Genomic DNA, 26,891 nt, shown 5'->3' with positions numbered 1-26,891 from the left:
AGTTTGCATCTGAGATAACAGTGGAGTTTATAGTGCAGTACTAAGGCCCTTGTTGCTGGAGTAAAATCAGAAATAGAAATAATAGTATCTATTTTTGTTCTATTCTAGCTTGCAGAGCACTTTCTGGTGGATCTCTTGGCTCCTGTGCTATCCCAAACTACACAGTGACGCAAAGGCACAGCTGAGAACAACATGGAGCTTCATTTGCAGGATTCAGGAGATACCATTTGGTTCACCCACCCACATAAATCCTTCCTTTACTGGCACCAGTGTGAAACTGCTGCCTGCCAGACAGACACAGGTAACACCCAGGGCTGCACACCAGTAGGAAAGCAGCAGAAGACCAGCAACAGCTTTGTGATTGGTGTGAGAGAAAGTAGTTTGCATTTGCCTGACACATGGAGGGGAATAGTCTGGAGACCTCAGCCTCTGCTATGTTAGTGCTAGGTCTCAGCATTGCAATAGCCATGATAATCTCAAACACATTTAGCTGGCGGAAAAAAAGTCTAAACCAGCCTTTTGGTTTATTTTCAGGTTAGAATTGTGCTCAGTGGCTTACACTGTGTGCATGTGGAGATGCATGAACATGAAAGATGGAAATAGCCTTTGAGATTTAGGTCTTTCCTCATTGGAAAGTGAATCATTATGCTAAATATACTACTTTGGTTGCAGAGTAAATGCTCAGGACTGGTGTAGAAGTAGTCAAAAAGGCACAGAGCAGTATATTTCATGATGAAGTGAAGTTTTGTAACAGGAAGAAATTAAGATGACAAAGTAATGTTTCTATATCATTAGGGTGGGCAGCCAGCTGCTGAGCACCCTGAATGAATTTGTGCCTGATACCTGACTCAGGTGGAGCAGCACACCCCTAAAGGTGCAGGTTTGCCTTACATCCAGATTGATCGGCAGATTTTAGGCTGTAGTGCAACTGAGCCCGTAAATAGGTCTGGCTGGTTTGCAGAGCAGTGCCTTCCTGAGCTCTGAGGGGCTTTCTGTGAACAAAGCCACCTGGTAGTCCTCCTGCACTGTCTGCAGGAGTAGTCCTTGCTATGATTTCAAGACAGACTTGGTGAATAGTAGAAAGGTGGTGCTAGCAGATCATGACCCACAACACTGATGAATCCAGCGTTCCTGTGCCAGAACTGTTAGGTCATGACCATTACTACAAACTCTGGGGCAGGAACCATCTCTTTCTTGTTTTCATGTGCAGGGTGTATTGGTGTATTCCAGAAGTAAGCTGTCCAGTGAGGTCCTGTGCAAGGAACAGTGTGACCAGTGGGACAAGGGAAACTAGTCTTCCCCTGTACTCAGCACTGATCAGGCCTCACCTTGGGTGCTGTGTCCAGTTCTGGGCCCCTAAATTCAAGAGAGATGTTGAGGTACTGGAATACGTCCAGAGAAGGGTGATGAGCTGGTGAGAGGCCTGGAACACAGCCCTGTGAGGAGAGGCTGAGGGAGCTGAGGGTGTGCAGCCTGGAGAAGAGAAATCTCAGGGATGACTTTATTGCTGTCTACAACTACCTGAAGGGAGGTGGTAGCCAGGTGGGGTCAGTCTCTTCTCCCAGGCAATCAGCAACAGAACGAGGGGACACAGTCTCCAGTTGTGCTGAGGGAAATATAGGCTGGATGTTAGGAGGAAGTTGTTGGCAGAGAGAGTGATTGGCATTGGAATGGGCTGCCCAGGGAGGTGGTGGAGTCATCATCCCTGGAGGTGTTCAAGAAAAGACTGGTTGGGGCAGTTAGTGCCATGGTCTAGTTGATTGGACAGGGCTGGGTGCTAGGTTGGACTGGATGATCCTGGGGGTCTCTTCCAATATGGTTGATTCTATGATTCTGTGATTTACAGTGGGGATCTTTGTGCTTGCAAGTGCCAGAGATAAACATTTGGCTCAAAATAACAGCTAAGAGTAAACAAATAGCACGAGATGCATTTTAACCACTGTGGCAAGCAATGTCATTCTGCATCTTTCGCTAGTCAGCTCTTCCTACCACAGCAAGTCGAGTGCACTGCTGGTGACAGCAGCAGAGATAAAACAGCTGGTAACCAAACTGTGTAGATAAAAGCTGATTGAAGCTCTGAAGAGCTTCCTGGCCAAGATGGAGCAGTGTGAGCCTGGACAACCCAAGGAGATCAAAGCAAGGAGCTTGTTTTCCAACCTGCTCTGAGTGAAACCAAGGTGCTACCTGTGAGGATTTGGCTGGAGCAGGACAGCAGATCCAGGAAAAAGTTTCTGCGCCATCACAACCAGCAAGTCACTTGTGATGTCCCAGCTTTTGTGCCTTCCCACTTGGCTCTGGGAGCGTGGTGTCAGAAACCTGAACTAGCTCTGGGCTCACTGCAGGTTTTCCTGTAGCTAGCTCTGCTGGTTCTGGGGTGGGAAGGTGTCAAGCAGGGCTGGCAAGCCAGTGTCCCACTTGCATTTCAGAGCTCTTCTGAGACAGTAGGGCGTTTATGTGGCAATGAAAGACCCAGAGATGTGAGAATCAAAGAACCATTTTGGTTGGAAAAGACCTTTAAGATCATCAGGTATCTAACTCTACCAAGTGTGGTGCTAAACCATGTTCCTCAGCATCACCTCTGTGCTTCTTCTAAACCTCCTCAGGGATGGGGATTCAGCCACCTCCCTGTGCAGCCTCTTGTAGTATTTGAGAAACCTTTCAGTGAAGAAGTTTACTTTAATATCCAACCTAAACCTCCCCTGGTGTATTTTGAGGCAATTTCCTCTGATCTTATTGCTTATTACTAGGGAGAAGAGACCAACTTGCAACCTGGCTGCAGCCTCCTTTCAGGGACCTATAGAAAGCAATGATGACTTAGCCCATCAGCTATTTGCACAGTTCCAAGGAGAACCAGGTGACCCAAAAAGAGCCATTTTCTGCCACCAGGAAACTGGCATCGTGGGCCTTTTTGGGAAACGGCTTTTTGTTGATAAACGTATTAAGGGATTAAAATTAAGGGGAAAAGAAACAGGCAACTTTGTGGAGATGCCGGGGATTGAACCCGGGGCCTCATACATGCAAAGCATGCGCTCTACCGCTGAGCTACATCCCCGTGCCTCGCGGTGCCGTTCCCGCCTGGTCGCCAGGTGGCTATTCACGGCGGGCTGTCCTCCTTAAATGTAGCAGGGAAGTAGCGAGGTGATGTCAACGGAGAGAGCAGGACAGAGGGTGCCTGTGCGAGGACAGACCCCGCTCAGCGAGGCGACAGCGGCACCCCTGTGGTCCGAGGCCCGTCATCAGGCTGTGAGCGGGACATGGCAGTGTACGCCGCTAGCTGCGAATGTCACAGAGTTTCATATGTACCGAGCACTCCTTTGGCACTCACTAAACTATGGCGTTTTTAAAGCCTTTGAGAATTAGAAACATTGGTGCAGAATGGAAAAAAGGCAATTTAAAACACAAAAATATTGCGCAATCTCCCCGTCGGGGAATCGAACCCCGGTCTCCCGCGTGACAGGCGGGGATACTCACCACTATACTAACGAGGATAGCTGGCTACTTTTTGGCCGGTGGCTTGGGTGATGCCCGCGCGGATGAACCTATATAGGAGTTCAAAAAGTCCTCCGCGAGGAAGCGGTTCTGGGCACGCAAGCCCTACACATGTACGCAGTGCGGTGACATCCGGGGATAGTCGACCCTCTCCTGGCGCAGAAACTGCCCCCGCCGCTCTCCGCGGCAAAAAGATTTGTCATCATCCTCGGTATTAAAAGTTAAAAAACTTCTGCCGAAACCCGGGATCGAACCAGGGACCTTTAGATCTTCAGTCTAACGCTCTCCCAACTGAGCTATTTCGGCTGCCTTGCGCCCGTTTTCTGACTGTCGAATACGACTCCGCCCAGCTCCCACCCGTGGCTCCGGGTAAATCCGGCAACCGTCTGCTGTTCACACATGAGTTTCACACATGCTGGAGCAGTATCCGGTTTCTGGGGCCATCAGAACTTTCTCCCTTCTCTTCATCCGCTCTGCTTTGCGCCTCCGACAGAGCGGGAACGGAACCCCAGCTGTCCTGTAAATACCAGTAGAGGGGTGCCCCGAGAAGAGCGGCGGACCTCGGACCCCCTTCCAGGGTATAAAAACCTTCAGATCGTCCTGCATTGACTTTCTCTATGGGTGGTGGGAGATTGACGCAGTCCTTCGTCCTCGGTCCCCGCGGTTCCACGGGCACCGTCTGTGCGGGAAAAGGCCTGGAAAAATGGAGCAAGGAAACAAAAAAGTTTTTCGCCTCCCCGTCGGGGAATCGAACCCCGGTCTCCCGCGTGACAGGCGGGGATACTCACCACTATACTAACGAGGACTGGCAGGTGTCATGGTTTTCCGGCCTTCCACAAGAAGGTCGTAGCCATCTCCAGCAGCGTGGGCTGTACCTTAAATAGAGCTGCTAGCTCTGAACAGAGCCGCCAGTTCCGAGCAAAGCTGCCTGTCCGCTCCTCGCTGTTCCCGCAACTATTGTAGGCTACAGGGCACGGAGTTGAACGGTGCAGTTCGGACCCAGGGAGTCTGTCTGTCAGGCCGGACGTGCAGCCCATAGTGCCTTGGTATGAGGTGCACGGAGAGCACTACCAGGCAAGGGGATGTAGCTCAGTGGTAGAGCGCATGCTTTGCATGTATGAGGCCCCGGGTTCAATCCCCGGCATCTCCAGTTTTTTGGTTTTTTTTTTTCCCTCTCTCTTCAATCGATCCCCTTCTCTCCACTCTCCTCACTCCTGTGGCGCCGATCATTTTTACAGAGAATGGAGTGTTTCAGTTGGAAAGGACCTACAACGACCACCGGGTCCAGCTGCCCAACCAATTCAGGGCTCACCAGCGTGTGTTGTTAAAGACATTCAATGCTGACAGGCCTGGGGCACTGACCCTCTCTCCACATCTGTTCTGGGGTCTGACCACTCTCTATCTGCAGAAATACTTCCAGATGTCCCGTCTTAACCTCCCCTGGCACGCCTCTGAGCCATTTCCCTGCCTCCTATCACTGGATCCCAAGAAAAGCTCATCACCTCCCTCTTCCCTTCCCCTCCCCTCCTCAGGAAGAAACCTGTTTAGAGTACAGTTGACTTCCTGAGGGAAAACTGCTTTCCCTTGTCCAGTTCCACAAAGAAGCCCTAATTAATAAATAGGCTCTGATATTTCCCCTCCTGCTACTTCCAGAGCATGAGGACAGCAGCAGCAGTGCTCACACCTTCACAGTGTGGTGGTACAATCAACAGCAAATTAACACAGTGTGAGTGCCAGGTTTGTCAAGGTAGAAGGGAAGGTAAACTTGATCTCTACCTTTTCTTCTGAGGCTATACGAAAATTTCTTGCTGCAGAATAAGCAGAATAGAGTGGCTAAAGTTTGCCTCATTTCCTGAAAGCTGCATCACTCCCAAAAATGCTCCATCCCCTGGGATGCAAGATGAGGCTCTGGAGCACCAGAGGACATAGTACAAAACTTGCCTTTGCCTTTCTTGCTGTGGCAGGAAGTTAAGTGCTTGAAGCACCAAGCAAAGTTTGAAGAAAGATTAATTCACAGTCTGAACTCATGGCCACCTTCTAGCTGCAAGTGCAGTGGGTCTAAGCCAGTATCATTTCCCCATAGCAGCCCACAGACAGCTGTTTTAGGTTTGTGACTACACCAGCGTTGGTAATACCCTGTTAGAGCTGTTACTGAGCAGGACTTGCACAAGTCAAGGTTTTCTCTTCTTCCTCCATGAGCAAGCTGGGACTGTGAAAGACACTGAGAGGGACAAAGCCGGGACTGCAGACCTGAGCTGGCCAAAAAGACAGGTCGGGAAAATGTCACACTCAGGTACGAGGTGGTCATCATACATAGAGATGGAGAACGACTCTCTCCCTGTCATTTGGACTTTTCCTTCTTCCCTTCATTAAACTACCTTTATTCCAACCCAAAAGTTGTCTCACTTTTGTACTTCCTGTCCTCCCAAGGGGACAGGGAATGTGTGAGCAGCTGTGTACTGCTGAGCTGCCGGCCAGGATTAGCACAGTGCTAGGACCATGCCTGCTGCCCCCAGGCTTGCCTTTGGATCTACAGTCATGACAGAGAAAGAGTCCAACCAGGTCTGAAATTCTGCTTACTGCTGCATTCCACACTGTAAAACATCTCTGCCATCCAAACCAAGAACTATACATATTTATTGTAGCTCATATGACTAATATAGTCCAAAGAGAAACCTCAAATAAAAATAACATTCTGTAAAATACAATGGATAAAATTATCCAAACATGAATATTACAGAATACCAGCAAGGCAGCTGGTAGGGCTTCTGGGAACACAGCAAGCTTCCTAGAAAACCAGAATATGATCCAGTTCACATACAAAAATGTGCTGCTAATAGCTAGCAAGTCCATCCAAGGAAACCCAAGCTCTCCAAGCATCTTGGAGAAAAGGACTCCATCAAGAACAGCTGAGCACTTCACAGTGCTACTGGTGGCCAGTTCTTGGCTAGATCATCATGCATAGCTTCAGGGATCCACTGACAATAGGCTGTGAGCAGATCTGTAATGCAAGAGAACAATTAGACAGTTACAGGACTCAGGGAGTTTTGCTGGAAAGATGAGATCCTTTGGCAGCACCATGCACACAGGCCAAGAGCAAGAACCCAGTTCCCTATTGCTGGGACTGTGCTGAAGCTTGGACACCTGCATTCGGACACAGAAGTATGAGGAATGGGAGAATCACTGTGAGAGCCACCACTGCATCACTTCACCACTGCCCCTAAGAAGAGTTCTTGTAATCTGGGGCAGAACAAAAGCCATTTTACCTGGACTTTTTTTTTCCCTGTATCTACTGACAGCACCACAGCAGTTTAATTTTTCAAAAGCCCAAACCAAACATTTTAACTGTATTTAGAAGTAGAAAAAGATCTGTAAAATACAAAGAGATGTTGCTCTCTGAAGTATAGGGAACTTCACTTCTTTACAGGAACCAAAGAGGAGCATTACTGTTTCCAGTAAGAAAACAGCAAATATTTAGAGGTTATCAAGTGAAATCATCCATTTGTAAAATCCCCATTCATCAGTGCTCGAGGCATTACAGAGTCTGTGCTGATGGCACAACTGATAATTAAGCAAGCAGAAAACTTACATTTAGGGTTTTTCTTCCACGCAGCCAGCAAAGCATCGCGATTATCACACTGTTCAGCAACTAGAGACTGCAGGAGGGATTCTGTCCTGGGCTGAAGTCTGCATCAGTCCAAAACAAAATGGTGCAACAAAACAATGCTCATTAGCAGAGTTTATCTGTGTTACAGCATTCACCTTACCTGTCTGAATTCATACTCAGCCTCCCCTCATAGAGCACAAGCCCTATGAGGAGAGGCTGAGGGAGCTGGGATTGTTTAGCCTGGAGAAGAGAAGGCTCAGGGGTGACCTTATTGGTGTCTACAACTACCTGAGGGGTGGTTGTGGCCAGGAGGAGGTTGCTCTCTTCTCTCAGGTGGCCAGCACCACAACGAGAGGACACAGCCTCAGGCTGCGCCAGGGGAGATTTAGGCTCGAAGTGAGGAGAAAGTTCTTCCCTGAGAGAGTCATTGGGCACTGGAATGGGCTGCCCGGGGAGGTGGTGGAGTCGCCGTCCCTGGGGCACTTCAAGGCAAGGTTGGACATGGCACTTGGTGCCATGGTCTAGCCTTGAGCTCTGTGGTAAAGGGTTGGACTTGATGATCTGTGAGGTCTCTTCCAACCCTGATGATACTGTGATACTGTGATACTTTTAAAAGGCTAAAGACAGAGAAGCACACAACCTCTGCATACAGAGACATGGCACTGGCTCACGAAAGGTCACTAGAAGTACCACAACTTTTTGATGTCTAAAGGAGCAGCAGGATGCTCTTGCTGCTGACAGCATGAAAGCTGTCTGCCACGCAGCTGCACCCCACACAGTACAGCAAAAGAGAATCCACAGGCCTCACGCTCAACTCTGAACTGATTAAAAGGGGAAAACACTTTGCAGGACCTCCAGATAGCATCACTCATGTTTAACGAAGTCTTTCAAAATCCTTGTGGCTCTCAACTCCATGAAAATTCGCAGAGGGCTACGAGAAAGTTTGTTTGGCAATCAAGAGAGTGCATCAGCAGGGTAGCAAGGGAAGCAACAGCTGACAGTCCCTGTGAGGGTCACAGTTTTATAAATGTACCCAAGAGCAGGAGAGAAATGAGATTTGTTGGAAGCATGTTCCATTGGCCAGACTACAAAGACGAGCAAGGAAAGCAGTGGTGCTCATCTAACAGTTTCCTCCGAGCATGAGTGATTCCTTTGTCCCAGAGCAGCCCGCAGAGGTCAGTGTGGCCAGCAGGCTGCTATGCTCTTCAACACCGCCCATACCACTGCCCAATTCTCTTGAGGCACGATTTTTCTCTGTAAGAAAATCCATTTTCCTCTGCCTGCAGCTATAGCCAAGATCACTATCTAGAGCACCCTTCCCAGCATTGAAATGTTTTAACCTAAAAGGAAGCTAAAAGTGTTTGGTGAGGACAACAAACCCGAGTTTGTTTTTAGCAACTTACTTGGACCACGTCTTCAGCATTATGAGGGGACTGGACAGCAGACACCGGCTGTAAGAACTCAACTTCTTAATGACCTGAATTTTTACAAGTGTAAAATGAATAAGGGAAATTCAGTGTTCTGTGGAGACAATCATCAATGAACTCGGACTGCTACAGATTCCCATCCTGTACTCTGTCCTGAGCAGCTTGCTACAGGACTCTTGTGTCTCAGAATGGACAAAAGCATGAGCTAGAGCTTTTTTCCCTTTGCAAAAACAGGACTTATTTCGAGGTCTCTTTCATACAAATGTTGATTTCAAGTTGCTTCATATTTTAAAGATATCCTTTCCACCCCACCAACTGCAGCAGCTCCTCCAGTAAGTTATGAGCATGCACACACAAAAGGCATGCACACAAGGCTGATCTCATCTGAAAACTGGGCTGTAACATCAAAGAAGTAAGGAGGCTGGAGCACACTCACCTTTCCTTCAAGCAGGAACCTGGCAAAGTATTTGTAGCGATCAATACCTTCTGGATAATCAACTTCCACAGCAGGCAGCTGCCAGCTAACTCGATCTGGAAAGAGAAGATCACCCCAAGTCTCCTAAATGCTCCAAGAGGAGCGTGCATTTCCAGGGGAGGTAGGACAACACAGGCATTATGAGAAATAGAGAGGACACTGCCACCACCCAGCCTTGATCCTTCACAGGGGAAGCACATGGCCAATGAATGTCTGTGCCAATGGGAAGATGCTGATAGTTAAATGCTATGAACCCCATGGAGCCACTCAAACCACTGTGAAGCTTTTGAAGCAGTCCCAGCTGAGCTTGACTTTTGTGATAGTCATGATAAAAGCAGCACTGCAGTAACTGCAGAGGTGCTCTTGGACACAACTACCCAGTGACACTCTTCAAGACACTTACAAAAGACACTTGGTCTGTGACATCGAACTCTGCCTGTTTCAGGGCAGTAAGATGGAGGAGGATTTTCCAAAGGCTTTCCAAAGTGGCAGTATGGTGGCAGCAGGACAGGAATCCACTCGGGTTCGACTGCAGACACACCTTAGGAAGGGAAAACAGAGGCCTGAATGCAAGCTCGCTGCCAAGGGCTGCCACTCACCAGCAGCCCATGGGTACATAGCATGGTCAGGACTTCATCTCCACAGATTTACTCAGATATGCAGAGATTACATTTTTCAGGTCAACTTTTAGGTTTCTCTGCTCAGAGACCAGCAGTAGGAAGCCACTGCTGACTGGGTTGGTACAGAGCAGCTGCTTCAGAAGCTGAACTTGGCTCTAGCCAATCCTACTAGACAAAATCGGGCCAGTATTTCCCCAATCTAGGAAACACAAGAATCCAAACCCCAGGAGGCATGGCCATTGTAAGACGCATGCTCACTCACCACAGCAAGGGACAGCTCTGCTGAGGCATTTGTGAGCTCCTCACCACCCCTGCAGAACAAGCAAGGACTGAAGCAGTCTCACCTTTCATGTACAGCTTTGTAGTCTCAACAATTTCTTGATACACCACAAACTCTGGCAGTTGCTTGAAGAGGACTGAGCTTGGATGGATGAACACAGGGTCATCCAGGAGAGCAGTCTTAAGAGAGCACAGAAGATTGAAGCAGAGGAAGAGGAGTTACTGGAAATCCAGTTTCTTGACTGCATTTAACTTCAGGCTGTCTCAGCTGCACATTTACATGGCTTCCTTAAGTGATGGAGGTTTTTAATAACCCCATCATTTTCTGCTTCACCTCTGGAGACATCAAGCACTGTGCAAGATGGACTAATGCTGCTTCTTAGCCCTTTCCTAATTCCTATGTAACAGCTGGGAAATTGTAGCACTGGACACTTAAATTTTGCGGGGAAAGCCATCACATGCAGCCCCAATGGTGCATGCAGCCAGGCTCTGCACACAAGTGTCTTTCTCCCACACAGGAGAAGGAGAATTCAGGCAAAAGCAGCTGTTTACCTTGTAAGCATTTTTCCACTTCTCATCCAGCAGCTCTTCTGCCTGAACTCTTCGGGCAACATGATCCCCCAGCCCTGCCAGCACAATCTGTCTCAAGTATGTCGCTTGAGCTTCTGTTGGGGGCTTCATCTTTGGATCGACATAGAGACCAGCATCAGTGCAAACCGAGTTCACTGTGGGGGAACAAAACAGGTGAGTTAGGATTCCACAGGAAAAAAGGTTGCAAAACCAGCAGCCCAGGTGATCTGTGTGTGCCTCAGGTGGAATAAACACAGCAGCTGCCACTTACCTGCAGTTGTCAGCTGTCCTCTCAAGCGCCTGATCTCCAGCATGGCCTTGTACCGCAGCCCATTCTCCTCGCAGAACTGACGGCTGCACCCAGCATACTCACAGGCCCCCACTGCTCCTGCAGAGAACAGGCAGGGGGAGAAAACCACTCAGCCCACCAGCTCTCCTAATTAAACCAACTGTGGCACAGTACACATGCATGTCACAGCTCCCACTCGTCATAAGCCTGGCACACTTGGCAGGCTGCCCCAAAAAAACAGCTTAGAAAATACAGTGCTGAGCTTAGTCCTGCAGCACAAGGATGTTTCTGGTTGTGGAAAGCTAAGAGCTCAGGGTGATGGGGAGGAGAACAGAATGAAAGTTAGTAGCAGAGGGAAACTGCTGTCTGGCATACCTAACATCACCATGAGGTCTCCAAGTTTTTGCATGGGCCCCTGCCCAGCCCAGACCTTCTGCATCTGTAAAAGCCTTCCTTTCTTCCCCTTCAGTTTCGCTGCCTCTTCATCACTTACTGCTGGCCTAAAAGAAACAGGAGACACCACCAATGAGCATTGTGATTAGATGCAGAGGCCTCAGCTGTGAGAAAGTGATGCACCCTGTAAGGAGCTGTCAGACTAACTCACTCACCTGTCAAACTCTTCAAAAAGCTCCCGGACAGTCATGGCAGACACGATGGTGATGGTGTAAGGCAGGCAGTTCTGCTGCCTGCTAAGGGCCAACATCTTTGCATAGCGGGGGGCCACGGGAAAAGTGGCCATTATTCTGCCTAGGGAACTAATAGGGCAACTCAGCTTTGCTGCCAGCTGCTGCTTCAGCCTGGGAGAGGAAAAGAAAAGTCATGCAGTGAAGCAACTTCTGCATTAGAACAAGTCTGTGTTCCTGGTTTGGGCAGCCCAATTAATTTGATGTGTTTTCTCAGAATTTGTTATGTGCTGGTCCTGGAGGCTGGAGGAAAGATTCCTTTTCCTCTTGCAGCTCCCCACCTGCCCTGCATGGCACACTCCTAGCACATTTTTTCCCTGCCCAAACACCCCAGGGCAAGTAAGAAGGACATTGGTTTAAGAAGAGACTGCTAAAATGATGCCAGTCTCTGTACAAAGGCACACCCTCAGATGTGAGGGTTGACCAGGAGAAGCAGGCAGCAAGACAGCAGTGTCCACTGTCTTGAAGGTGAAGGCTGAGCAGCAGTGCTGAGAGGAAACTTTTAGGGGACCACAGATGTTACCTTCCTGTCATAGGAGGTTCCTTCAAGGCACCCAGGGCTATCAGCAACTCCTCAGCTGCTGCAAGTGCTTCTGCTGGAGGCGGTGTTGGAAATGGGAAGTTGATTACCTACGGACACCAAGAGAAAATGCCTCTGAGTACATCACTGACACATATCCCCGTGAAGAACAGCCTAAATACAGTTAAGAAGTCCTGGAAAGGAGCAAAATCTTCCCCACTGGTTACATATACCAAAGGAAAACATTTAGGATGTTTGCCAAGAGTGAGAGGAAAGGACAAATAATAGGAGGAAACCCTTAGAACAAAAACATTAGGAAACAGGAATACCAGCATCAGCCTCTGACCCCAGGCACCGCCTAGGGCAGGCTGCTGGAAGGTCTAACTCCAAGTTAAGCACTTTCTGAAAGTGCTTAACTATCTCCAAAACACAATCCCTGTTTGGACAAGGTTTTTTTCCCACTGTTAAGAACACAAGAGAGTTCTTATTATCTAAGCAAACATGTCTGTTAAGGCCTGATGGAATTCGCAGCAGCTTCTGCAAGCTGCACAACCAAAATTGAGTCCTAGGATCTTGATGTCTAACACAAAGCACAGCCTCAAGCAAGGGTGATAAAAGACATTTGTGCTTGTTTTTGGCTGCTAAGGGCACCACCTTGATGAGTGTTGTAGTACAAAGCATATTTACACCTCACCTTCTCTATATTTAATGCTTTCATTTGCAGAATTAAGTCTTCCACTGGTCGGTTTGTTATTTCTGGAGCAGAAAATTTCTCAAAGTCCATGAAGACTGCTGAAGAGTATAACCTAGCAGACCAGAGAGGCACCTTAGAAACTTAAATGAATCTGTAACTCAAAAAGATATGCATGGAAAACTGACACGAGATTTAAAACCAAGGCAGCAGTGATTAGATGCAGAGGCATACCTATGTAATGATTTACACAGCTGGGGCATACCTTAGGCACAAAAAACTGACTTGGAGTGGAATCCATGCTAATGGGCTGGAATAGTGCTAGAAGAGGTTTAGATTGGACATCAGGAAAAAATTCTTTACTCGGAGTGGTCAGGGATTGGAACAGGCTGCCCAGTGAGGTCGTGGAGTTCCTGTCCCTGGGGACAATCAAGAAATGTGTGGATATGGCACTTTGGGACAGTGTTTGTAAATATGTAAAGGTGAGTGCCAGAAGGATGGAGCCAGGCTCTGCAGGTTATGTCCAATGACAGCACAAGGGGCAATGGGTGGAAGCTGAGGCATAAGAAGTTTCATTTAAACACAAGGAGGAAGTTTTTCCTTGTGAGGGTGACAGAACACTGGAACAGGCTGCCCAGGGGGGTTGTGGAGTCTCCCTCTCTGGAGATATTAAAAACCTGCTTGGATGCATTCCTGTGTGATCTGGTCTAGGTGATCCTGCTGTGGCAGGGGGGTTGGACTGGATGAGCTTTCGAAGTCCCTTCCAGCTCCTGACATTCTGTGATTCTGTGACAGTTTAATGGCTACGGCGGCATTAGGCTGACAGCTGGACTCTGATCTCAGAGGTCTTTTCCAACCAAGACAATTCTATGATTCTGTGACCAGCTGGCCAGCAAAACAAGGTTTTTCAGCAAGAGAAAGGCCCTCAAGAAGCCACACTGCCAAACCAGCATCACGGTGACTGTGTTCAGCTTCGCCTGTCCCGTCTGAATGAAGAGCAGACAAAAGCAAGCATTTCAAGCAGCACTAGGGCCTTGTGACAGGGGCAGCAGGAGAAGAGAAGCTGTACTTCAGTGCCACACGTCGGTTGGGGGTTTGGCTCTCCCAACCCTTTCCGCGGCAGGCAGCTGACCTGTAGCAGTGCCCCGGCTCGGTGCGGCCAGCCCGCCCTGCCCGCTGGTTGGCGGAGGCCTGGGATATCCAAGTGACTCTGAAAGAGGACACCCCGGTGAGCTTGTCGTAGAAACGCTTCTTCACCTTCCCGCAGTCCACCACGTACTTGATGCCTGGGATGGTAAGCGAGGTTTCGGCCACGTTGGTGGCTACCACGCACAGCCTGGTGCCAGCAGGAGGAGCCCTGAATACCTACAGGGACAGATGGACAAGGGACACGCATTGCCAACAGCGGAAAAGCAGCAGGCAGGCGACTTGGATGGGTTACAAAGGGATGACAAAGCATACGGCATTGCTGGTGAAACCCAAGAGTACGACTAGAGGCTTAACTCTTTCATCTTCAGCTCTGGAACTCTACCCAGCTCGGTCAATCCCTCAAGAAAGTTGTCAGGAGCTCCAGGTGGAGCAGCCACCGGTGCTGAGCCGCTCAGACACACTGCTGTCACTGGCAAAGCCCAGGAGGCAACACAAGTTGGTACAAACTGCCCTGATGGCAGCAAGATCCTGACCTGGCCTGGGGCCATGAGGAACTTTAACATGCTGCAGGACTATCACTTTTCATGTCTCCCAATTGTCTAAACTGGTACATCAGTATGATCTCAGGCCAAGCAAGGCCTGCTCTGATTCTGTCCCAGCCTGCCCACTGGGTCACTCAAATCCGCCCACCAGTGGATAGCCCACAGATGAAGCACAGGTGACTTCAGACAACAGTCACCTGTACCTGTACAGATCACTTACTCCTTATGACAATAAATCCCTTCCTTACCTTTGCTTGTTTCTCTGGTGCTAGCAAAGAATAGAGTGGGAGCACGTAGAGTGGAAGGGATGAATCAGACTTCTCATCTGTGAAAAACACACCAGGATCGCTAAATACGCAGTACAGGCAACTTCCAGGCTCAGTTCCAGCAATACCCTCACAAACACCACTCATTTAGAACCAGCCAACTATTTGGTACAAAGCTGAAGCTGTAGCTTTTGCCAGTGTAGCGAGTGTGACAACCAACTCATGTCACTCATGTCACACATTTCACAGGTGACAGGAGAAATGGGATTTTTAGTTCAAAAGTGTCAAACCTTCTCCTGAGTCTCCATCTCCTAAATCAAGGTCAATATCAGATCCTGCAATATCATCATCAGTATCAGCATCTCTGTCTTCATCTCCTTCATCCACTGGTACAACGGAGTAATTGTCCAGATCAATTTTGGGGAGTGTCTGCGAAAGACAAAGGAAAACCAAAAACAACAGCAGAACATTAAGGGCAGACACAAACAGCAGCTTTTACTGCTTGGAAAGGAAAACTGAGCTCTTACTCCACACATTTGTTGACCTGAAGGTGACAGAGGAATTGAAATATTTCACTGGTATTTTAAGGCTGAGGTTCAGCATTTAGGAGCTGTGAGAGTCAGGGGGAAAAGACCTAAGTACATTAAACACTATTTTGTGCCAAGCTAAGCTTCTTTGCTTGGAAGGCAGTGGGAAAGGGTAAAATCTCTTTACTTCAGGCCACTTCAGCTACCAGGATCCAGAGTGTCAGTGGAGAGTATATCTTTAACATCAAGAGCTCCTGCTGACAAAGCACACACAGGACTTGGGTGGAACTCAAACACTAGCCTTTGTCACGGATGCATCAGTCCCAGTTTTGGGTAAGAAAGAGCGAGATGAGGGGACACCTTGGAGCCATCACGTCTGAACTCCTCCCATTAGATTTTTAGTGGTCAGTACTCAACTGAAATCAATCTCCTGCCCGGAATATCCAGGCAAACGCTTCAGCACTGTACTGCTCTTAACATAGCAGCTCCCAGGGTGGGCAGTAGTAGTGGACTTCCTGAGGGGACATAGGTAGACTACAAGGCTTCATGCAAGTCTGAAGCAGCCTGGTGAGAAGCACAGCCACACAGGAGTGCTGTTTTGCAGGGAGGTAGCTGCTCCTTCCAGCGTCTCAGACACACTCTCCCCATCACACATTACCATCATTTTCTTCCGCTTCCTCGACTTCTTAAACTTTCTTATTTCTTCCACTGATTCTTCCTTGTCTCCATCTGCTCCTGCAAAAAAGGCCAGTGGAATTACTGTTAGCTGAGCATGTCTTCCCCACAGAAGAACTAGAGGTGGGAATATGGTCCCACTCCCATTTTTGGGGGGGATCCAAGCATCGCAGAGTGAAAGACACAGTCACACTGAAGGCAAAGGGGACAGGCATGGCACATACATTTAAAGCTGTAATGACATTTAGGAATCATACTGAGAATCAACAGAACACACAAGAACTATGTGCCTTGAAGGTTATTAGCTGAGCCAGATGAGAATGTGGCTTTCTGAAGTCATCTTGGGATGTTCCACTGTCCTGAAAATAAACAGTACCACGAGTGGTAGCATTTCCACTTCAATTCATAACTAGCAGAGTAAATGAAGGCAGTGGACTCTGGAGAACACAAACTCTTTCACCAAACTAATTCAGTCATTAAAACCATGCACAAAGAGCCCTTTCCCCAAAGCTTTTTTGTGGCTGGTTGGTTGGGTTATGTGTGTGGTGGGGTTTTTTGTTTGTTTGGGGGTTTTGTTTGGGTTTTATGATGTTGGGGTTTTTTTGTTGTTTGTTTGCTTTGGTTTGTTTTAAACAAAAGCTCTCATTTTTAAGTGCAAAGCAAGCTCACTTCTCAGTGGGATAAATTCAGAGGTTAACAGTCCCTTATTCTGTAGCATTACCTGCAGTGCTCTTGTTCTTTTGGAACGGAAAGGCTTTTCTTAGCCTTCTACAGAGAGAGTGGACTTCTGCCTGGCCTGTTAAAAACACCAAAATCCCACCTGCAAGAGAAGAAATCACTCAACCTCGGTAGGGATTTTCACCTTGGAAAGCTTCAGATAGAATCATAGAATCAACCAGGTTGGAAGAGACCTCCAAGATCATCCAGTCCAAGCTAGCACCCAGCCCTAGCCAGGCAACCAGACCATGGCACTAAGTGCCTCATCCTGTCTTTTCTTGAAGACCCCCAGGGACGGTGCCTCCACCACCTCCCTGGGCAGCCCATTCCAATGGAAAATCACTCTCTCTGTGAAGAACTTCTTCCTAATATCCAGCCTATACCTACCCTGGCACAACTTGAGACTGTGTCCCCTTGTTCTATTGCTGGTTACCTAGGAAAAGAGGCCACCCCCCACCTGGCTACAATGCCCCTTCAGGTAGTTGTAGACAGTAATAAGATCACCCCTGAGCCTCCTCTTCTCCAGGCTAAACAGGCCCAGCTCCCTCAACCTCTTCTCATAGGATTTGTGCTCCAGGCCCCTCACCAGCTTTGTTGCCCTTCTCTGGACATGTTCCAGCACCTCAACATCCTTCTTGAATTGAGGGGCCCAGAACTGGACACAGTACTCAAGGTGTGGTCTGACCAGTGCTGAGTACAGGGGAAGAATAACCTCCCTTGACCTACTGGCCACACTGAATCTCATTCTCGATAAAAGACAGGTGGAATATATTGTGAAGTAACAAGGAGGAACAGGGTGTTTGACTGTATCTGTCTTCTACTACTCCCCTGATAAAGATGCTAATAGAACTATGATTTCACTGAAGGGTAGTTTTCAGAAGAAAACCCTTCTAAGTCAGAGCACACAGTACATCACTGCAGTCCTACCTTCAGCATCAAAAAAACCTCACTGAACTACATGAACTTCCTGAAAAAACAACCCATTAAACTTCAGGCATATTGAAGTGTATTGAATGTGAGAGGCTGTTGGCAGTGACCTCACCTGAGGGCAGCATTCGATGGATTTTGCAGACCTTTCTGAAGCACTCCCCACTGTAGTCATCTAAGGGAGTCTTCTTGTTAAAATGAACAGTGACAGGGAATTGCCTTGCATCTACCTAGAGAGGAAATGCAAAGAAAAGGGTTTGTTTGCTGTCTTAACTCCAGCACAATCGTCACAGCTTGCAGGGGAGAACCAGAACAGCTCACCCTGTATTACTGTACAGGTTTTGGGTTTTGACAACCTATGAAACCCCAGACACAGAAGTTATCAGTGTGGTCTATGTTGAACACCAAGAACCCAAGCTAAAAACAAAACAAATTCTCTCTTTCAGACCACCAACTCAGACTGAGGCTTTCTAGTCCTCCTGAACTTTAACTTATAGAGGTTTTCAAGATAACCAGATTCTGCCAGGGCAGTTTTCTGATAAAAGTGGAAATGAAAACACCACGTCCCCAAAGAAACAATAGCCTACACAAAGGAACTGGTTTTAAATTGATATCTGAAAGATCTCAGCACCAACTGGAAAGCTTAGATTGCCTCTGTTTTTTAACTGGTTTCATAAAGGAAGCCCTCCCTGTACTTTTCAGCCATTAGATGCAGGTCCCAGGGAGGAGGAGGATACCTGAATGACAGGAGGCGTGACAGAAAACAGCCTGTTGTTACTGGTGAAGTCCTCCACACGAAGGGTAGCTGACATGATGATCAGCTTCAGTGGCAGCCCTTTCTGCAAGGACACAAACATATTATTCTGTGCCTGAAAGCAGGCAGCAGCACACAAACCCAGAGAGAGAAGCAGGACTGGATACAGGTTTCTGCAGCACCACGCTCCAAATCCAAGACAACAAAAGCATCAAGTCAAAAGACAAAGGATGCATACAGCTTCACATGCAATCATAGAATGGTCTGTATTGGAAGGGACCTCAAAGCTCATCCAGTTCTAGCTCCCTGCCATAGGCAGGGACGCTTCCCACTAGAACAGGTCACTTAAGGCCTCATCCAACCTGGCCTTGAACACCTCCAGGGAGGGAGCAGTCACAACCTCCCTGGGCAACCTGTGACAGTGTCTCACCACCCTCACTGGAAAGAGCTTCTTAACATCCAGTTTAAATCTCCCCTCTGCCAGTTCAAACCCATTACTCCTCCTCCTGTCATTACAAGACCTTGTAAATAGTCCTTCCCCAGCCTTCCTGCAGGTTCTCTTACAGAGATACTGGAAGGCTACTACAAGGTCTCCTCAAAGCCTTCACTTCTCCAGGCTGAAAAGCCCCAACTCTCATAGCCTGTCCTCACAGCAGAGCTGCTCCAGCCAGTGAAATCAGTGTGTCTCAGAAGACAAAAGACCCCAAACAGGCTGTCCTGATGCTGACAGTGACTGCCTCTAAACCACTTCATTCTCTCTCCATCTGCAATTAAAACCAAACGAGATGCCAAGCACCTTCCTGCAGTCCACCAGCCCCCAGCATCAGTCAAGATCAAGCACTTGATGATGTCCGCCTCAATGTATTTCCCAAGTACTGCCGCTGGTGGATTACTCTGGGGCAGCAGTACACACCTTGCTTTCTAGCAGGCTGCTGATTTTGATTGTTCAAGTCAAAACCGAGTTGCATATTAGCTGAACCATTATCTGTTGGTACTGGTATGTATTCATTTTCTCATTCTGTTTCTTCAAAAGAAACACTTTATCTGAGCATCACCTCCTGGTTTGCATCAGCTCTCCATCGACTTCCACCTCACAGAGCCCTTCCTCCCAGAGAGCCTCCCCAGCTGGACAGCACCTAACTGCTTCTCCTACCTTTGCACGGAGAGGCACGATGCGAGACAAGAGGCCTATCAAGATATCTGTGTACATGCTCCTCTCGTGGGCTTCATCAATAATGATGACTTTGTACTTGGAAAGCAGAAAGTCCTGAGAAGAGAGATTCATTTCACCACGTGAAGCCTCACCCAAGGGCATCTATAGGTCAAGACAACCTACAGCTAGACTACTGCAGACACTGACCCCCAACCCTGTGGCTGCAGCCTCTCCCAGTATTTGGGCACAGTTTACTGTGTTCAGCCTACGTGGAGCAGCCTAGTGCCCGAGTCTCCTCTTTGCTCTCATTTCACACAGCAAGATAACCTAACATTTAGGGACTTGGGCAAGACTAGAAAGGGTTAAGATAAAATCACAGTATCACAGTATCATCAGGGTTGGAAGAGACCTCACAGATCATCAAGTCCAACCCTTTACCACAGAGCTCAAGGCTACACCATGGCACCAAGTGCCACGTCCAACCTTGCCTTGAAGTGCCCCAGGGACGGCGACTCCACCACCTCCCCGGGCAGCCCATTCCAGTGCCCAATGACTCTCTCAGTGAAGAACTCTCTCCTCACCTCCAGCCTAAATCTCCCCTGGCGCAGCCTGAGGCTGTGTCCTCTCGTTGTGGTGCTGGCCACCTGAGAGAGCAACCTCCTCCTGGCCACAACCACCCCTCAGGTAGTTGTAGACAGCAATAAGGTCTCCCCTGAGCCTCCTCTTCTCCAGGCTAACCAATCCCAGCTCCCTCAGCCTCTCCTCATAGGGCTGTGCTCAAGGCCTCTCCCCAGCCTCGTCGCCCTTCTCTGGACACGCTCAAGCATTTTGATGTCCCTCCTAAACTGGGGGGCCCAGAACTGAACACAGTACTCAAGGTGTGGTCTAACCAGTGCAGAGTACAGGGGCAGAATGACCTCCCTGCTCCTGCTGACCACACCATTCCTGATGCAGGCCAGGATGCCATTGGCTCTCTTGGCCACCTGGGCACACTGCTGGCTCAAAATATGTCTCCAGTGGCAAAAGAGATTTTGCTCTGGGAGGTTGGCAGCAGGTCTGTACAAGCAAAGGCCTCTCTTTCTAGCTAGATGAAATACTCTTTGTTACACTGAGGACAGCAACTTACCTTCTGAATTTCTTTCAGCAACACACCATCCGTCATGAACTTGATCTGGGTCTCATCTGAAACGTTGCCTTCGTACCGGATTTGATAGGAAACCACTCTGAGGAAAACCAAGGAAAAGCAGGGGGAGAAACTGAAAGCTCACATTCGGAACAGGAGGCAGTCCTCAGCCTAACTACACCAAGTCTTAATGCCAAGACAAGACACAAAGCACACTATTAGCTCCCCAGAGCTTAGGACAGATAGAATGCCAGAACCTGGGACATAATAGCAATGTCACTGGATTATTTCACTGTTATGGGACACTTCCTCATGTGGAGACAAGCTAGGACAGCTTCCCACACACCATCTCCACAAAGCTCTCTCTCAAAAGTAACTCACAAGCATTACAATCCTGCTTATGGTGTGCTTTCTTCGGTAGACAACCCCACGGAGGAGTTTGTAAGTAACCTTCCCCCAGCTCTCCACCAGAGACTGAACAACTAATATGCAAGTCCTGATTTCAGTCTGTGACACGCAGAGAGCATCTCAGTGTCAGCTTCACAGCAAGTCTCAGGGGTCTTATCCTCACCTGTCTGACAAGTTCATTTCCTTAGCGACTCGCTGGGACATGGACACTGCGGCCACACGCCGAGGCTCGGTGATCCCAATGGCACCACTTGAACTAAAGGGGTGGAGGAAAGGAGTTGTTTGGCTGCTTGTATTGAAGACAGAAACACTTAGAAAGACAACAACAGGACTGCTGCACAATGGTTCTAAATTAAACAGCATCATACAACATCAATTTTAGTTCTAGTCATAGGAAAAAGTCAGAAAGGAAGCTTTGGGATTATCTTTTGTATGTGTATTAATCTGAAAATGCATTTATCACAGAAATGTTTTGCTGTCTCTTCACTCCAGCTTTTTGAACTCCAGTCCCCCTGGCCAAACTTCTGGCAAGGGGCTTCATGTCAGAAGAAACTAAGGCTGAGGCAGCAGCACAGAAGCGGATGCACCTCGATTCAGCTTGCCAGAAACACCTTATGAGGTGCCCAAGTTCATAAATACTACAGCAGCAGCAGGTGAGCCACAGCTCTTTTAAAAAGATGTTCTTAAGAAATAGGCACATGTTTTCTTGCAAAGACAAAAACAAACCTCTGAAAGCAGAGGATAAACTATGTGAGAGGGGCAGACAATAAAGGCCCTGAGGGAACAACAGGATAGTGGCCTGGGAGGAAATTTTTACCTTAAAGGTTTCAAGAGATTATGTGGAGAGACTTTTGCAAGTCAGGCTTATTCCTTTCAGATTTTTGTAAAGCTCTTTCAGTATCACTGCACAGAAAAGACCTGGTTCAGTTTAACCATAGCAGAAGAAATTAAATCAGAAGTGAGCTTAGCTTGAATTCTTCCAGTTGTTTGCTGCATAGAGAAGACTCATACCTGGCATAGCCAGCTTCATAGAGAAACTGAGGTACTTGTGTGGTTTTGCCACTTCCTGTCTCTCCACATACGATCACAATGGGATTCTCATTAATGGCTTCCATGATGACCTGCTCTTCTGCAAGGATTGGAAGCTTTAGTCTTGCCTCCTGAAGAATACAAAGCATACATTGTTTTTCCTCTTGTTCCCTTTTTGTTTCCCCAAGGAGTGGGGGAAACTTGTAACCTTCCTCAGATTATAAAACCATGAAAAGGAGTTCTTTTAGCTCTGTGGCTCAAAAAACTCTAAACCAGCTAATCTCACACTAGTTACGTCCAAAACCAAAAACTAGAATCACCAGAGCAGCTTCCAGAAAGCAGCTGGCAAGCCCTGCACCTTAACTGGTGAAACTTTCCAGAATCACAGAACATTAGAGGTTGGAAATAACATCCAGAGGTTATCCAGTCCAACCCCTCTGCCAAGGCAGGAGCACCCAGGGTAGTCCGCACAGGAATGCATCCAGGTGAGTTCTGAAAATCTCCAGAGAAGGAGACTCCACAACCTCTCTGAGCAGCCTGTTCCAGTGCTCTGTCACCCTCACTATAGAGAAGTTCCTCCTGATGCTGAGGTGAAGCCTTCTATATTCCAGTTTGTACCCTTTGCTCCTTGTCTTATTGCTGCGGACCACCAAAAAGATATTGGCCAAATCCACTTGACACCCACCCCCTAGATACACAAAGCCCCTTGAGTTTATTAATATAGCACCTCAAGGAAAAACTCCTTTCACAACTGTCTGGTCTGTGCAGACACATGCAGAGCCTCTTCCCTTTTTACAGGACACTCTGTCTACAGCAAATGGACTGAACTACCCAGCCTCGGTACAGCAAAATGCAGAGATAAAAGTGACGGCACAAGACTGCCCAGCAAATAGACTGCTAAGAGATTCTGGATTTAAAACCAGAGACAAACTGTGATAGCCCAAAACAAATCTGGTTTTCCTTCTGCTAGATTAGACAGGCTCAAAGCTCAGACATGTATGACATGCCAGAACGAGGACCCTGCATGCACACTGCTGCCACACAGCATTAGTGAGAAACAGGAGATAATGCTACAGTGTCTGCAGTGACCTAATCTGATGGAGGACACCATCATTTCCAACCCCTGTGATAAGCAGTTCACTGTTCAGAGAGCCTCACCTGAATCTCAGGAGACCTGTCCACTGGCACAAAAACTGCAGGTTTGCAGGGTGGTTTGTTGGAGGCTGCCTGGCTAACTGGCACACTGGGAGCTGCTGGCTGCTGGTTAGCCACTGCCTTCTTCACACCTTCTTCTGGCTTTTCAGCACTACTCAAATCACTGGCTGAGGACTTTTCAGTTTCTTGTTTCTGCTCTTCCTCCTCTTCAGAGCTACTGGGTTCTTCCTCAGGCTCTGATTCTGAGCTGTGTCTTCTCTTGTTTGCACCACTGATGCTCCTGATTTTTTCAGGTACAATAGTCTCTGGTTCTTGTAGCACCCTAGAACAAAACATCAATTATGTGAAATATGCTTTGGTCACTGTTCTCCAGGATTTCAAGCCAGACACATCTTCCACAGAAACCAAAGGAGTCACCTCATTGACTGTCACTGCCTGAGTTTGAACCCAAGCTTTTGCTCAAATAGGGAAAACTTCTACGTGTTGGGTGCTGAGCAGCACAAGAAGACAGAGGCATCAACCCAGTTCTCCAAGAATGGAATTCTTGGAGGTTTTTGCTCCTCTGCTAGGCAAAGCCCCAGCTGACCCCACTGCTGGATCCAGTGAGGATGGACTGCATCGATTCAATATGACCAACAAGTAAATGTTTATCCATCAACCATGCTGTTTAGTATCATTTGTAAGAGTATGCAGGTTTCATTGTCACTCACCTCATCCCTTATGAACCAGAACTGTTTAGGTTGAAAAAGACCTCCAAGATCACAGAACACACTAGGCTAGAAGAGGCCTCTAAAGCTCACCAAGTCCACCCTCTGCCAACAACTATGACAGGGAAGGCCAAGTTACTTTACCATGTTCTGAAGGGGATGTCAGCCAAACAAGACAATAACAATCATATTATCAGTTAAGTAAGTTATTTTTAACTCCATCCATTCTGAAGAATCTGTGCAGTAAGAATTAAAAAAAAAAATAAATCAAGTGAAAAGAAAACAAAAAACAAAAGCAGGCAGGAAAGTTACCAAGTTTTCAACCAGAGTGATAAAGCAGAATGGTTCCATCCCAAACACTTTACCTCTTGGTCTGATACATGCGCTCCCCAACACCCAGTTTGGAAGTAGTGTAGAGAAGTTTCATTTCTGCCTCGGAAGCTTGGACCTCATTCAGCTTGCTCAGCAACTCAGCTCGCTGTTTGGGAAGAAAAACCAGAATCAGTGCTAATTACCACCAGGAAATAATGTCATTTCAGGATCTGTGCTCCAGCGTGTTCTGGCAGCGCTTGCTGTCAAGCTGCAAAGATGTTTACTGCTGCTATGTGGTCAGTCACTCCCCAGTGAAGATTTCAGCCCTGCACAAGACCAAAAATAGAAAGGTGGACTTGACCCTTCATGGTAGCAATGAAAAGCTCATCAGCACCCTTCTAATTGCAGCAAAGAAAATGGATTTGACCTCAAATGGAGTGAGGGCTGGAGCAATGGAAGCTTCCCTTCAACTCCATCACGTGGCACACAGTGCTGGCAATAGGTCAGGCAGCTGCAGTATTAAACAAGCTCCAAAACCAGAATTAGTTCATCAAAACTACTTTTCAGACACTAAAATGATTAGGAATTTTGCCTGGAAAGCTTTTACTAAGACAAAAAAAGCTTTATTTGCATACAGAAAATGTGCAAAAGCTGAAATACTTGTATATGGCCAGTGGCAGAGTTTGGGGTGCATCAAGCTTGGTATTTTGCTTCAGGTACAAAGCTTCTTGTAAGAACTGCTCCACAGAACACTTTTAAAACGGGGCATCAGTTACCCTGCTAGTGATGTACTTTACAACGTGCATCCACCTGCTCGAAGTCAAAGAGAGAACAGGAACCACGACCCAGCAATGACGTGGTCTTGCAACACCTGATCCACTGCCAGGGAGAGGAAAGCTTTCAAAGTCAGACTCAAGAGTCCAGTAGCTTTGCCAGAGCACCCAGCACAGAAATGACTGATGCTGCTGTAACGTGAACTATAAAACTTCCTCATCTGCACGTCCTTGAGATGCCCTGGACAGATCACATCCCAACACTGCTTGCTGCACAGCAGTGCAGTCACCCCACCTCTGGTTTGTCACAATGGCAATGCAATTGCATTACACTCTGGGGACTGCCAGTGTCACAGCACGAGGGAAACCTCAACAGCTGCTTATCGGCATCAACCTTTTCTGTACCCTTCTCATTCACTCTTTAACCCAAGCCACAGAGCTGGAGGTACCAGTAAGCAGCCACATACCTCTTTTTTCTTTTCCTTCTGCTCTAAAATTTTCTGCAGGTTTTTCTTCTGTTTCTTGCTCAGAGGTTTCTTTGGCTGTTGCACAACACATGCTACTTTTTTCTTCTTTGCTTTTTTTGCTGGCAGGACCAGGGCATTACTTTCATCAATTCCCTTCAGCGTTGCTTCATCTGAAAGCATGTGTTTGATTATTCACTTGTGCCAGGTGCATTATTTCCAGCGCACTGCTTAGCAGCCTTATTGCAAACCACACCAGATTTAGCTGGTTTAGGCAAACACAACCCTTATCCTCAGCCCAAAAAAAATCTTACATCCTCAGCAAGGGCAAAAGACCATGAAACTAGAGACTCAGTACCTCTGTGCTCACTATAGCCAAGAGGGCAATTTTCCTTGACTTATATAACAGCACTAATGAAATCTTCACCCATTTCATTCCCAAAAGGTCAGGGGGCAGCCCAGGACATGGTCCAGGACACAGCATGCCTTGAGGTAGCCCTGCTGCCTCCTGCCTCTCCCTGACATCAGTCCTTTTTAGCATTAAAAATCGGTATTACTGAAGTTTAGATAATAAAAAAGGTGTCACAGATGTGAGGGACTTAAAGGAGCACTGGAGAATGCAAATGCTAACCAGAGTCTTTATAACTGCACTAGTAAAGCGTTGCTGAGGTGCAGTCACTGCTTTAAGACCTCTTAATGTAAAGCCTGTAAAATACTCTACTCCTAATGCTTCAAATAAAAGTATAAGGAAACCACTGTAAGGACACGACAACAATTCTCATCTCAGCAACTCTACTGTCACTCGAGCAACATCGAGATCCCAAGTGTGCAAGAACTAATACAATGTTTGACAACCACTGAATGGTTTGGGCTGGAAGCGACCTTAAAGATCATCTAGTTCCAACCCCCCTGCCATGGGCAGTGACAGGTTCTTGAATGTTTCCACGATTGAGGCCTCCATATCTTCTCTGGGCAATCTATTCCAGGGCTTCACCACCCACGGGAAAGAATTTCTTCCTAATTTCAAACCACCGTTTTCCATTTGAAGGCATTAGCCCTCGTCCTGACCCCGCGTGCCTCTGTAAAATTCCCTCTCCAGCTCTCCCGGAGCTGCTGGAAGGTCTCCCTGGAGCCTACACAGCTTTGGGTGTTAGGTACTTCCTAGCAGCAAGAGCTATCGCAAAAGCTAGGCGTTGGACTAGGTGACTTTTAGAGGCTCCTTCTAACCCAAACTACTCTAGAAAGCGAAGGGCCGGACAGGACAGGACAGGACAGGACCGAGCCGGGCGGCTCCAACACAGCACCCAGACCGGGGCCCACCGCACCGCACCTCCCAGCTCCAGCGGCAGGTCCAGCGGCTCAGCAGCGGACGGGGGCTCCGCAGTGCCCTGCTGCAGCCGAGCCTTCCAGTTGTGCCTGCGGCGGGCTCGGCCCATGACGGCGGCGGGAGCGGCGAGCAGCGCCCGGCTCGGCTCGGCTCGGCCCGGTCCGGCCACACGTGCGGCTGCCGGCGGCCGCCACTTCCGGGGCGCGCGGGCTGGCGGGAGGGGGCGAGGCGCC

At 48.0% G+C, this 26,891-nt stretch overlaps 1 protein-coding gene and 5 non-coding genes across 6 annotated transcripts; 1 reads left to right on the top strand and 5 right to left on the bottom strand.

Annotated features, from left to right (window-relative positions):
- Positions 1–2,980: 2,980 nt before the first annotated feature.
- TRNAA-UGC (transfer RNA alanine (anticodon UGC)) lies at positions 2,981–3,052 on the bottom strand. Its single transcript has one exon. It is a non-coding gene; the product is annotated as a tRNA-Ala (tRNA).
- Positions 3,053–3,416: 364 nt separating this feature from the next.
- On the bottom strand, positions 3,417–3,488 carry TRNAD-GUC (transfer RNA aspartic acid (anticodon GUC)). The gene has a single exon. It is a non-coding gene; the product is annotated as a tRNA-Asp (tRNA).
- Positions 3,489–3,722: 234 nt separating this feature from the next.
- TRNAF-GAA (transfer RNA phenylalanine (anticodon GAA)) lies at positions 3,723–3,795 on the bottom strand. Its single transcript has one exon. It is a non-coding gene; the product is annotated as a tRNA-Phe (tRNA).
- A 427-nt stretch (positions 3,796–4,222) lies between these two features.
- TRNAD-GUC (transfer RNA aspartic acid (anticodon GUC)) lies at positions 4,223–4,294 on the bottom strand. The gene has a single exon. It is a non-coding gene; the product is annotated as a tRNA-Asp (tRNA).
- A 273-nt stretch (positions 4,295–4,567) lies between these two features.
- Positions 4,568–4,639, top strand: TRNAA-UGC (transfer RNA alanine (anticodon UGC)). Its single transcript has one exon. It is a non-coding gene; the product is annotated as a tRNA-Ala (tRNA).
- A 1,458-nt stretch (positions 4,640–6,097) lies between these two features.
- DHX37 (DEAH-box helicase 37) lies at positions 6,098–26,803 on the bottom strand. The gene is made up of 27 exons (XM_064168559.1): positions 26,662–26,803; positions 25,335–25,504; positions 24,148–24,260; positions 23,079–23,397; positions 21,903–22,051; positions 21,055–21,147; positions 20,487–20,583; positions 19,361–19,474; positions 18,191–18,292; positions 17,569–17,683; positions 16,531–16,629; positions 15,793–15,869; positions 14,898–15,036; positions 14,590–14,666; positions 13,783–14,015; positions 12,654–12,765; positions 11,963–12,069; positions 11,365–11,553; positions 11,132–11,256; positions 10,739–10,855; positions 10,450–10,622; positions 9,963–10,077; positions 9,402–9,539; positions 8,960–9,054; positions 8,500–8,573; positions 7,079–7,176; positions 6,098–6,490 (listed from the first exon to the last, which is right to left on the bottom strand). Exons 1-27 carry the CDS (start codon positions 26,765–26,767, stop codon positions 6,408–6,410), a joined length of 3,429 nt encoding a protein of 1,142 aa, XP_064024629.1. The 5' UTR covers positions 26,768–26,803; the 3' UTR covers positions 6,098–6,407.
- Positions 26,804–26,891: the final 88 nt, after the last annotated feature.

The sequence above is a fragment of the Pogoniulus pusillus genome, chromosome 30, assembly GCF_015220805.1.
Source record: "Pogoniulus pusillus isolate bPogPus1 chromosome 30, bPogPus1.pri, whole genome shotgun sequence".
Classification (NCBI taxonomy): Eukaryota; Metazoa; Chordata; class Aves; order Piciformes; family Lybiidae; genus Pogoniulus; species Pogoniulus pusillus.
The sequence above is the reverse complement of the archived record's forward strand: the minus strand, read 5'-3'. Positions and strand labels throughout refer to the sequence as shown.

Excerpts from the sequence above, each read along its gene's own strand:
- DHX37 (XM_064168559.1), bottom strand. The coding sequence starts at position 26,767 with ATGGGCCGAGCCCGCCGCAGGCACAACTGGAAGGCTCGGCTGCAGCAG. Across the intron at positions 15,870-16,530 it reads AAAGAACAAGAGCACTGCAG|GAGCAGATGGAGACAAGGAA; the intron begins GTAATGCTACAG and ends CCTTTTTTGCAG. Across the intron at positions 15,037-15,792 it reads GGAAGCGGAAGAAAATGATG|ACACTCCCCAAAATTGATCT; the intron begins GTAATGTGTGAT and ends TGTCTTTCGCAG.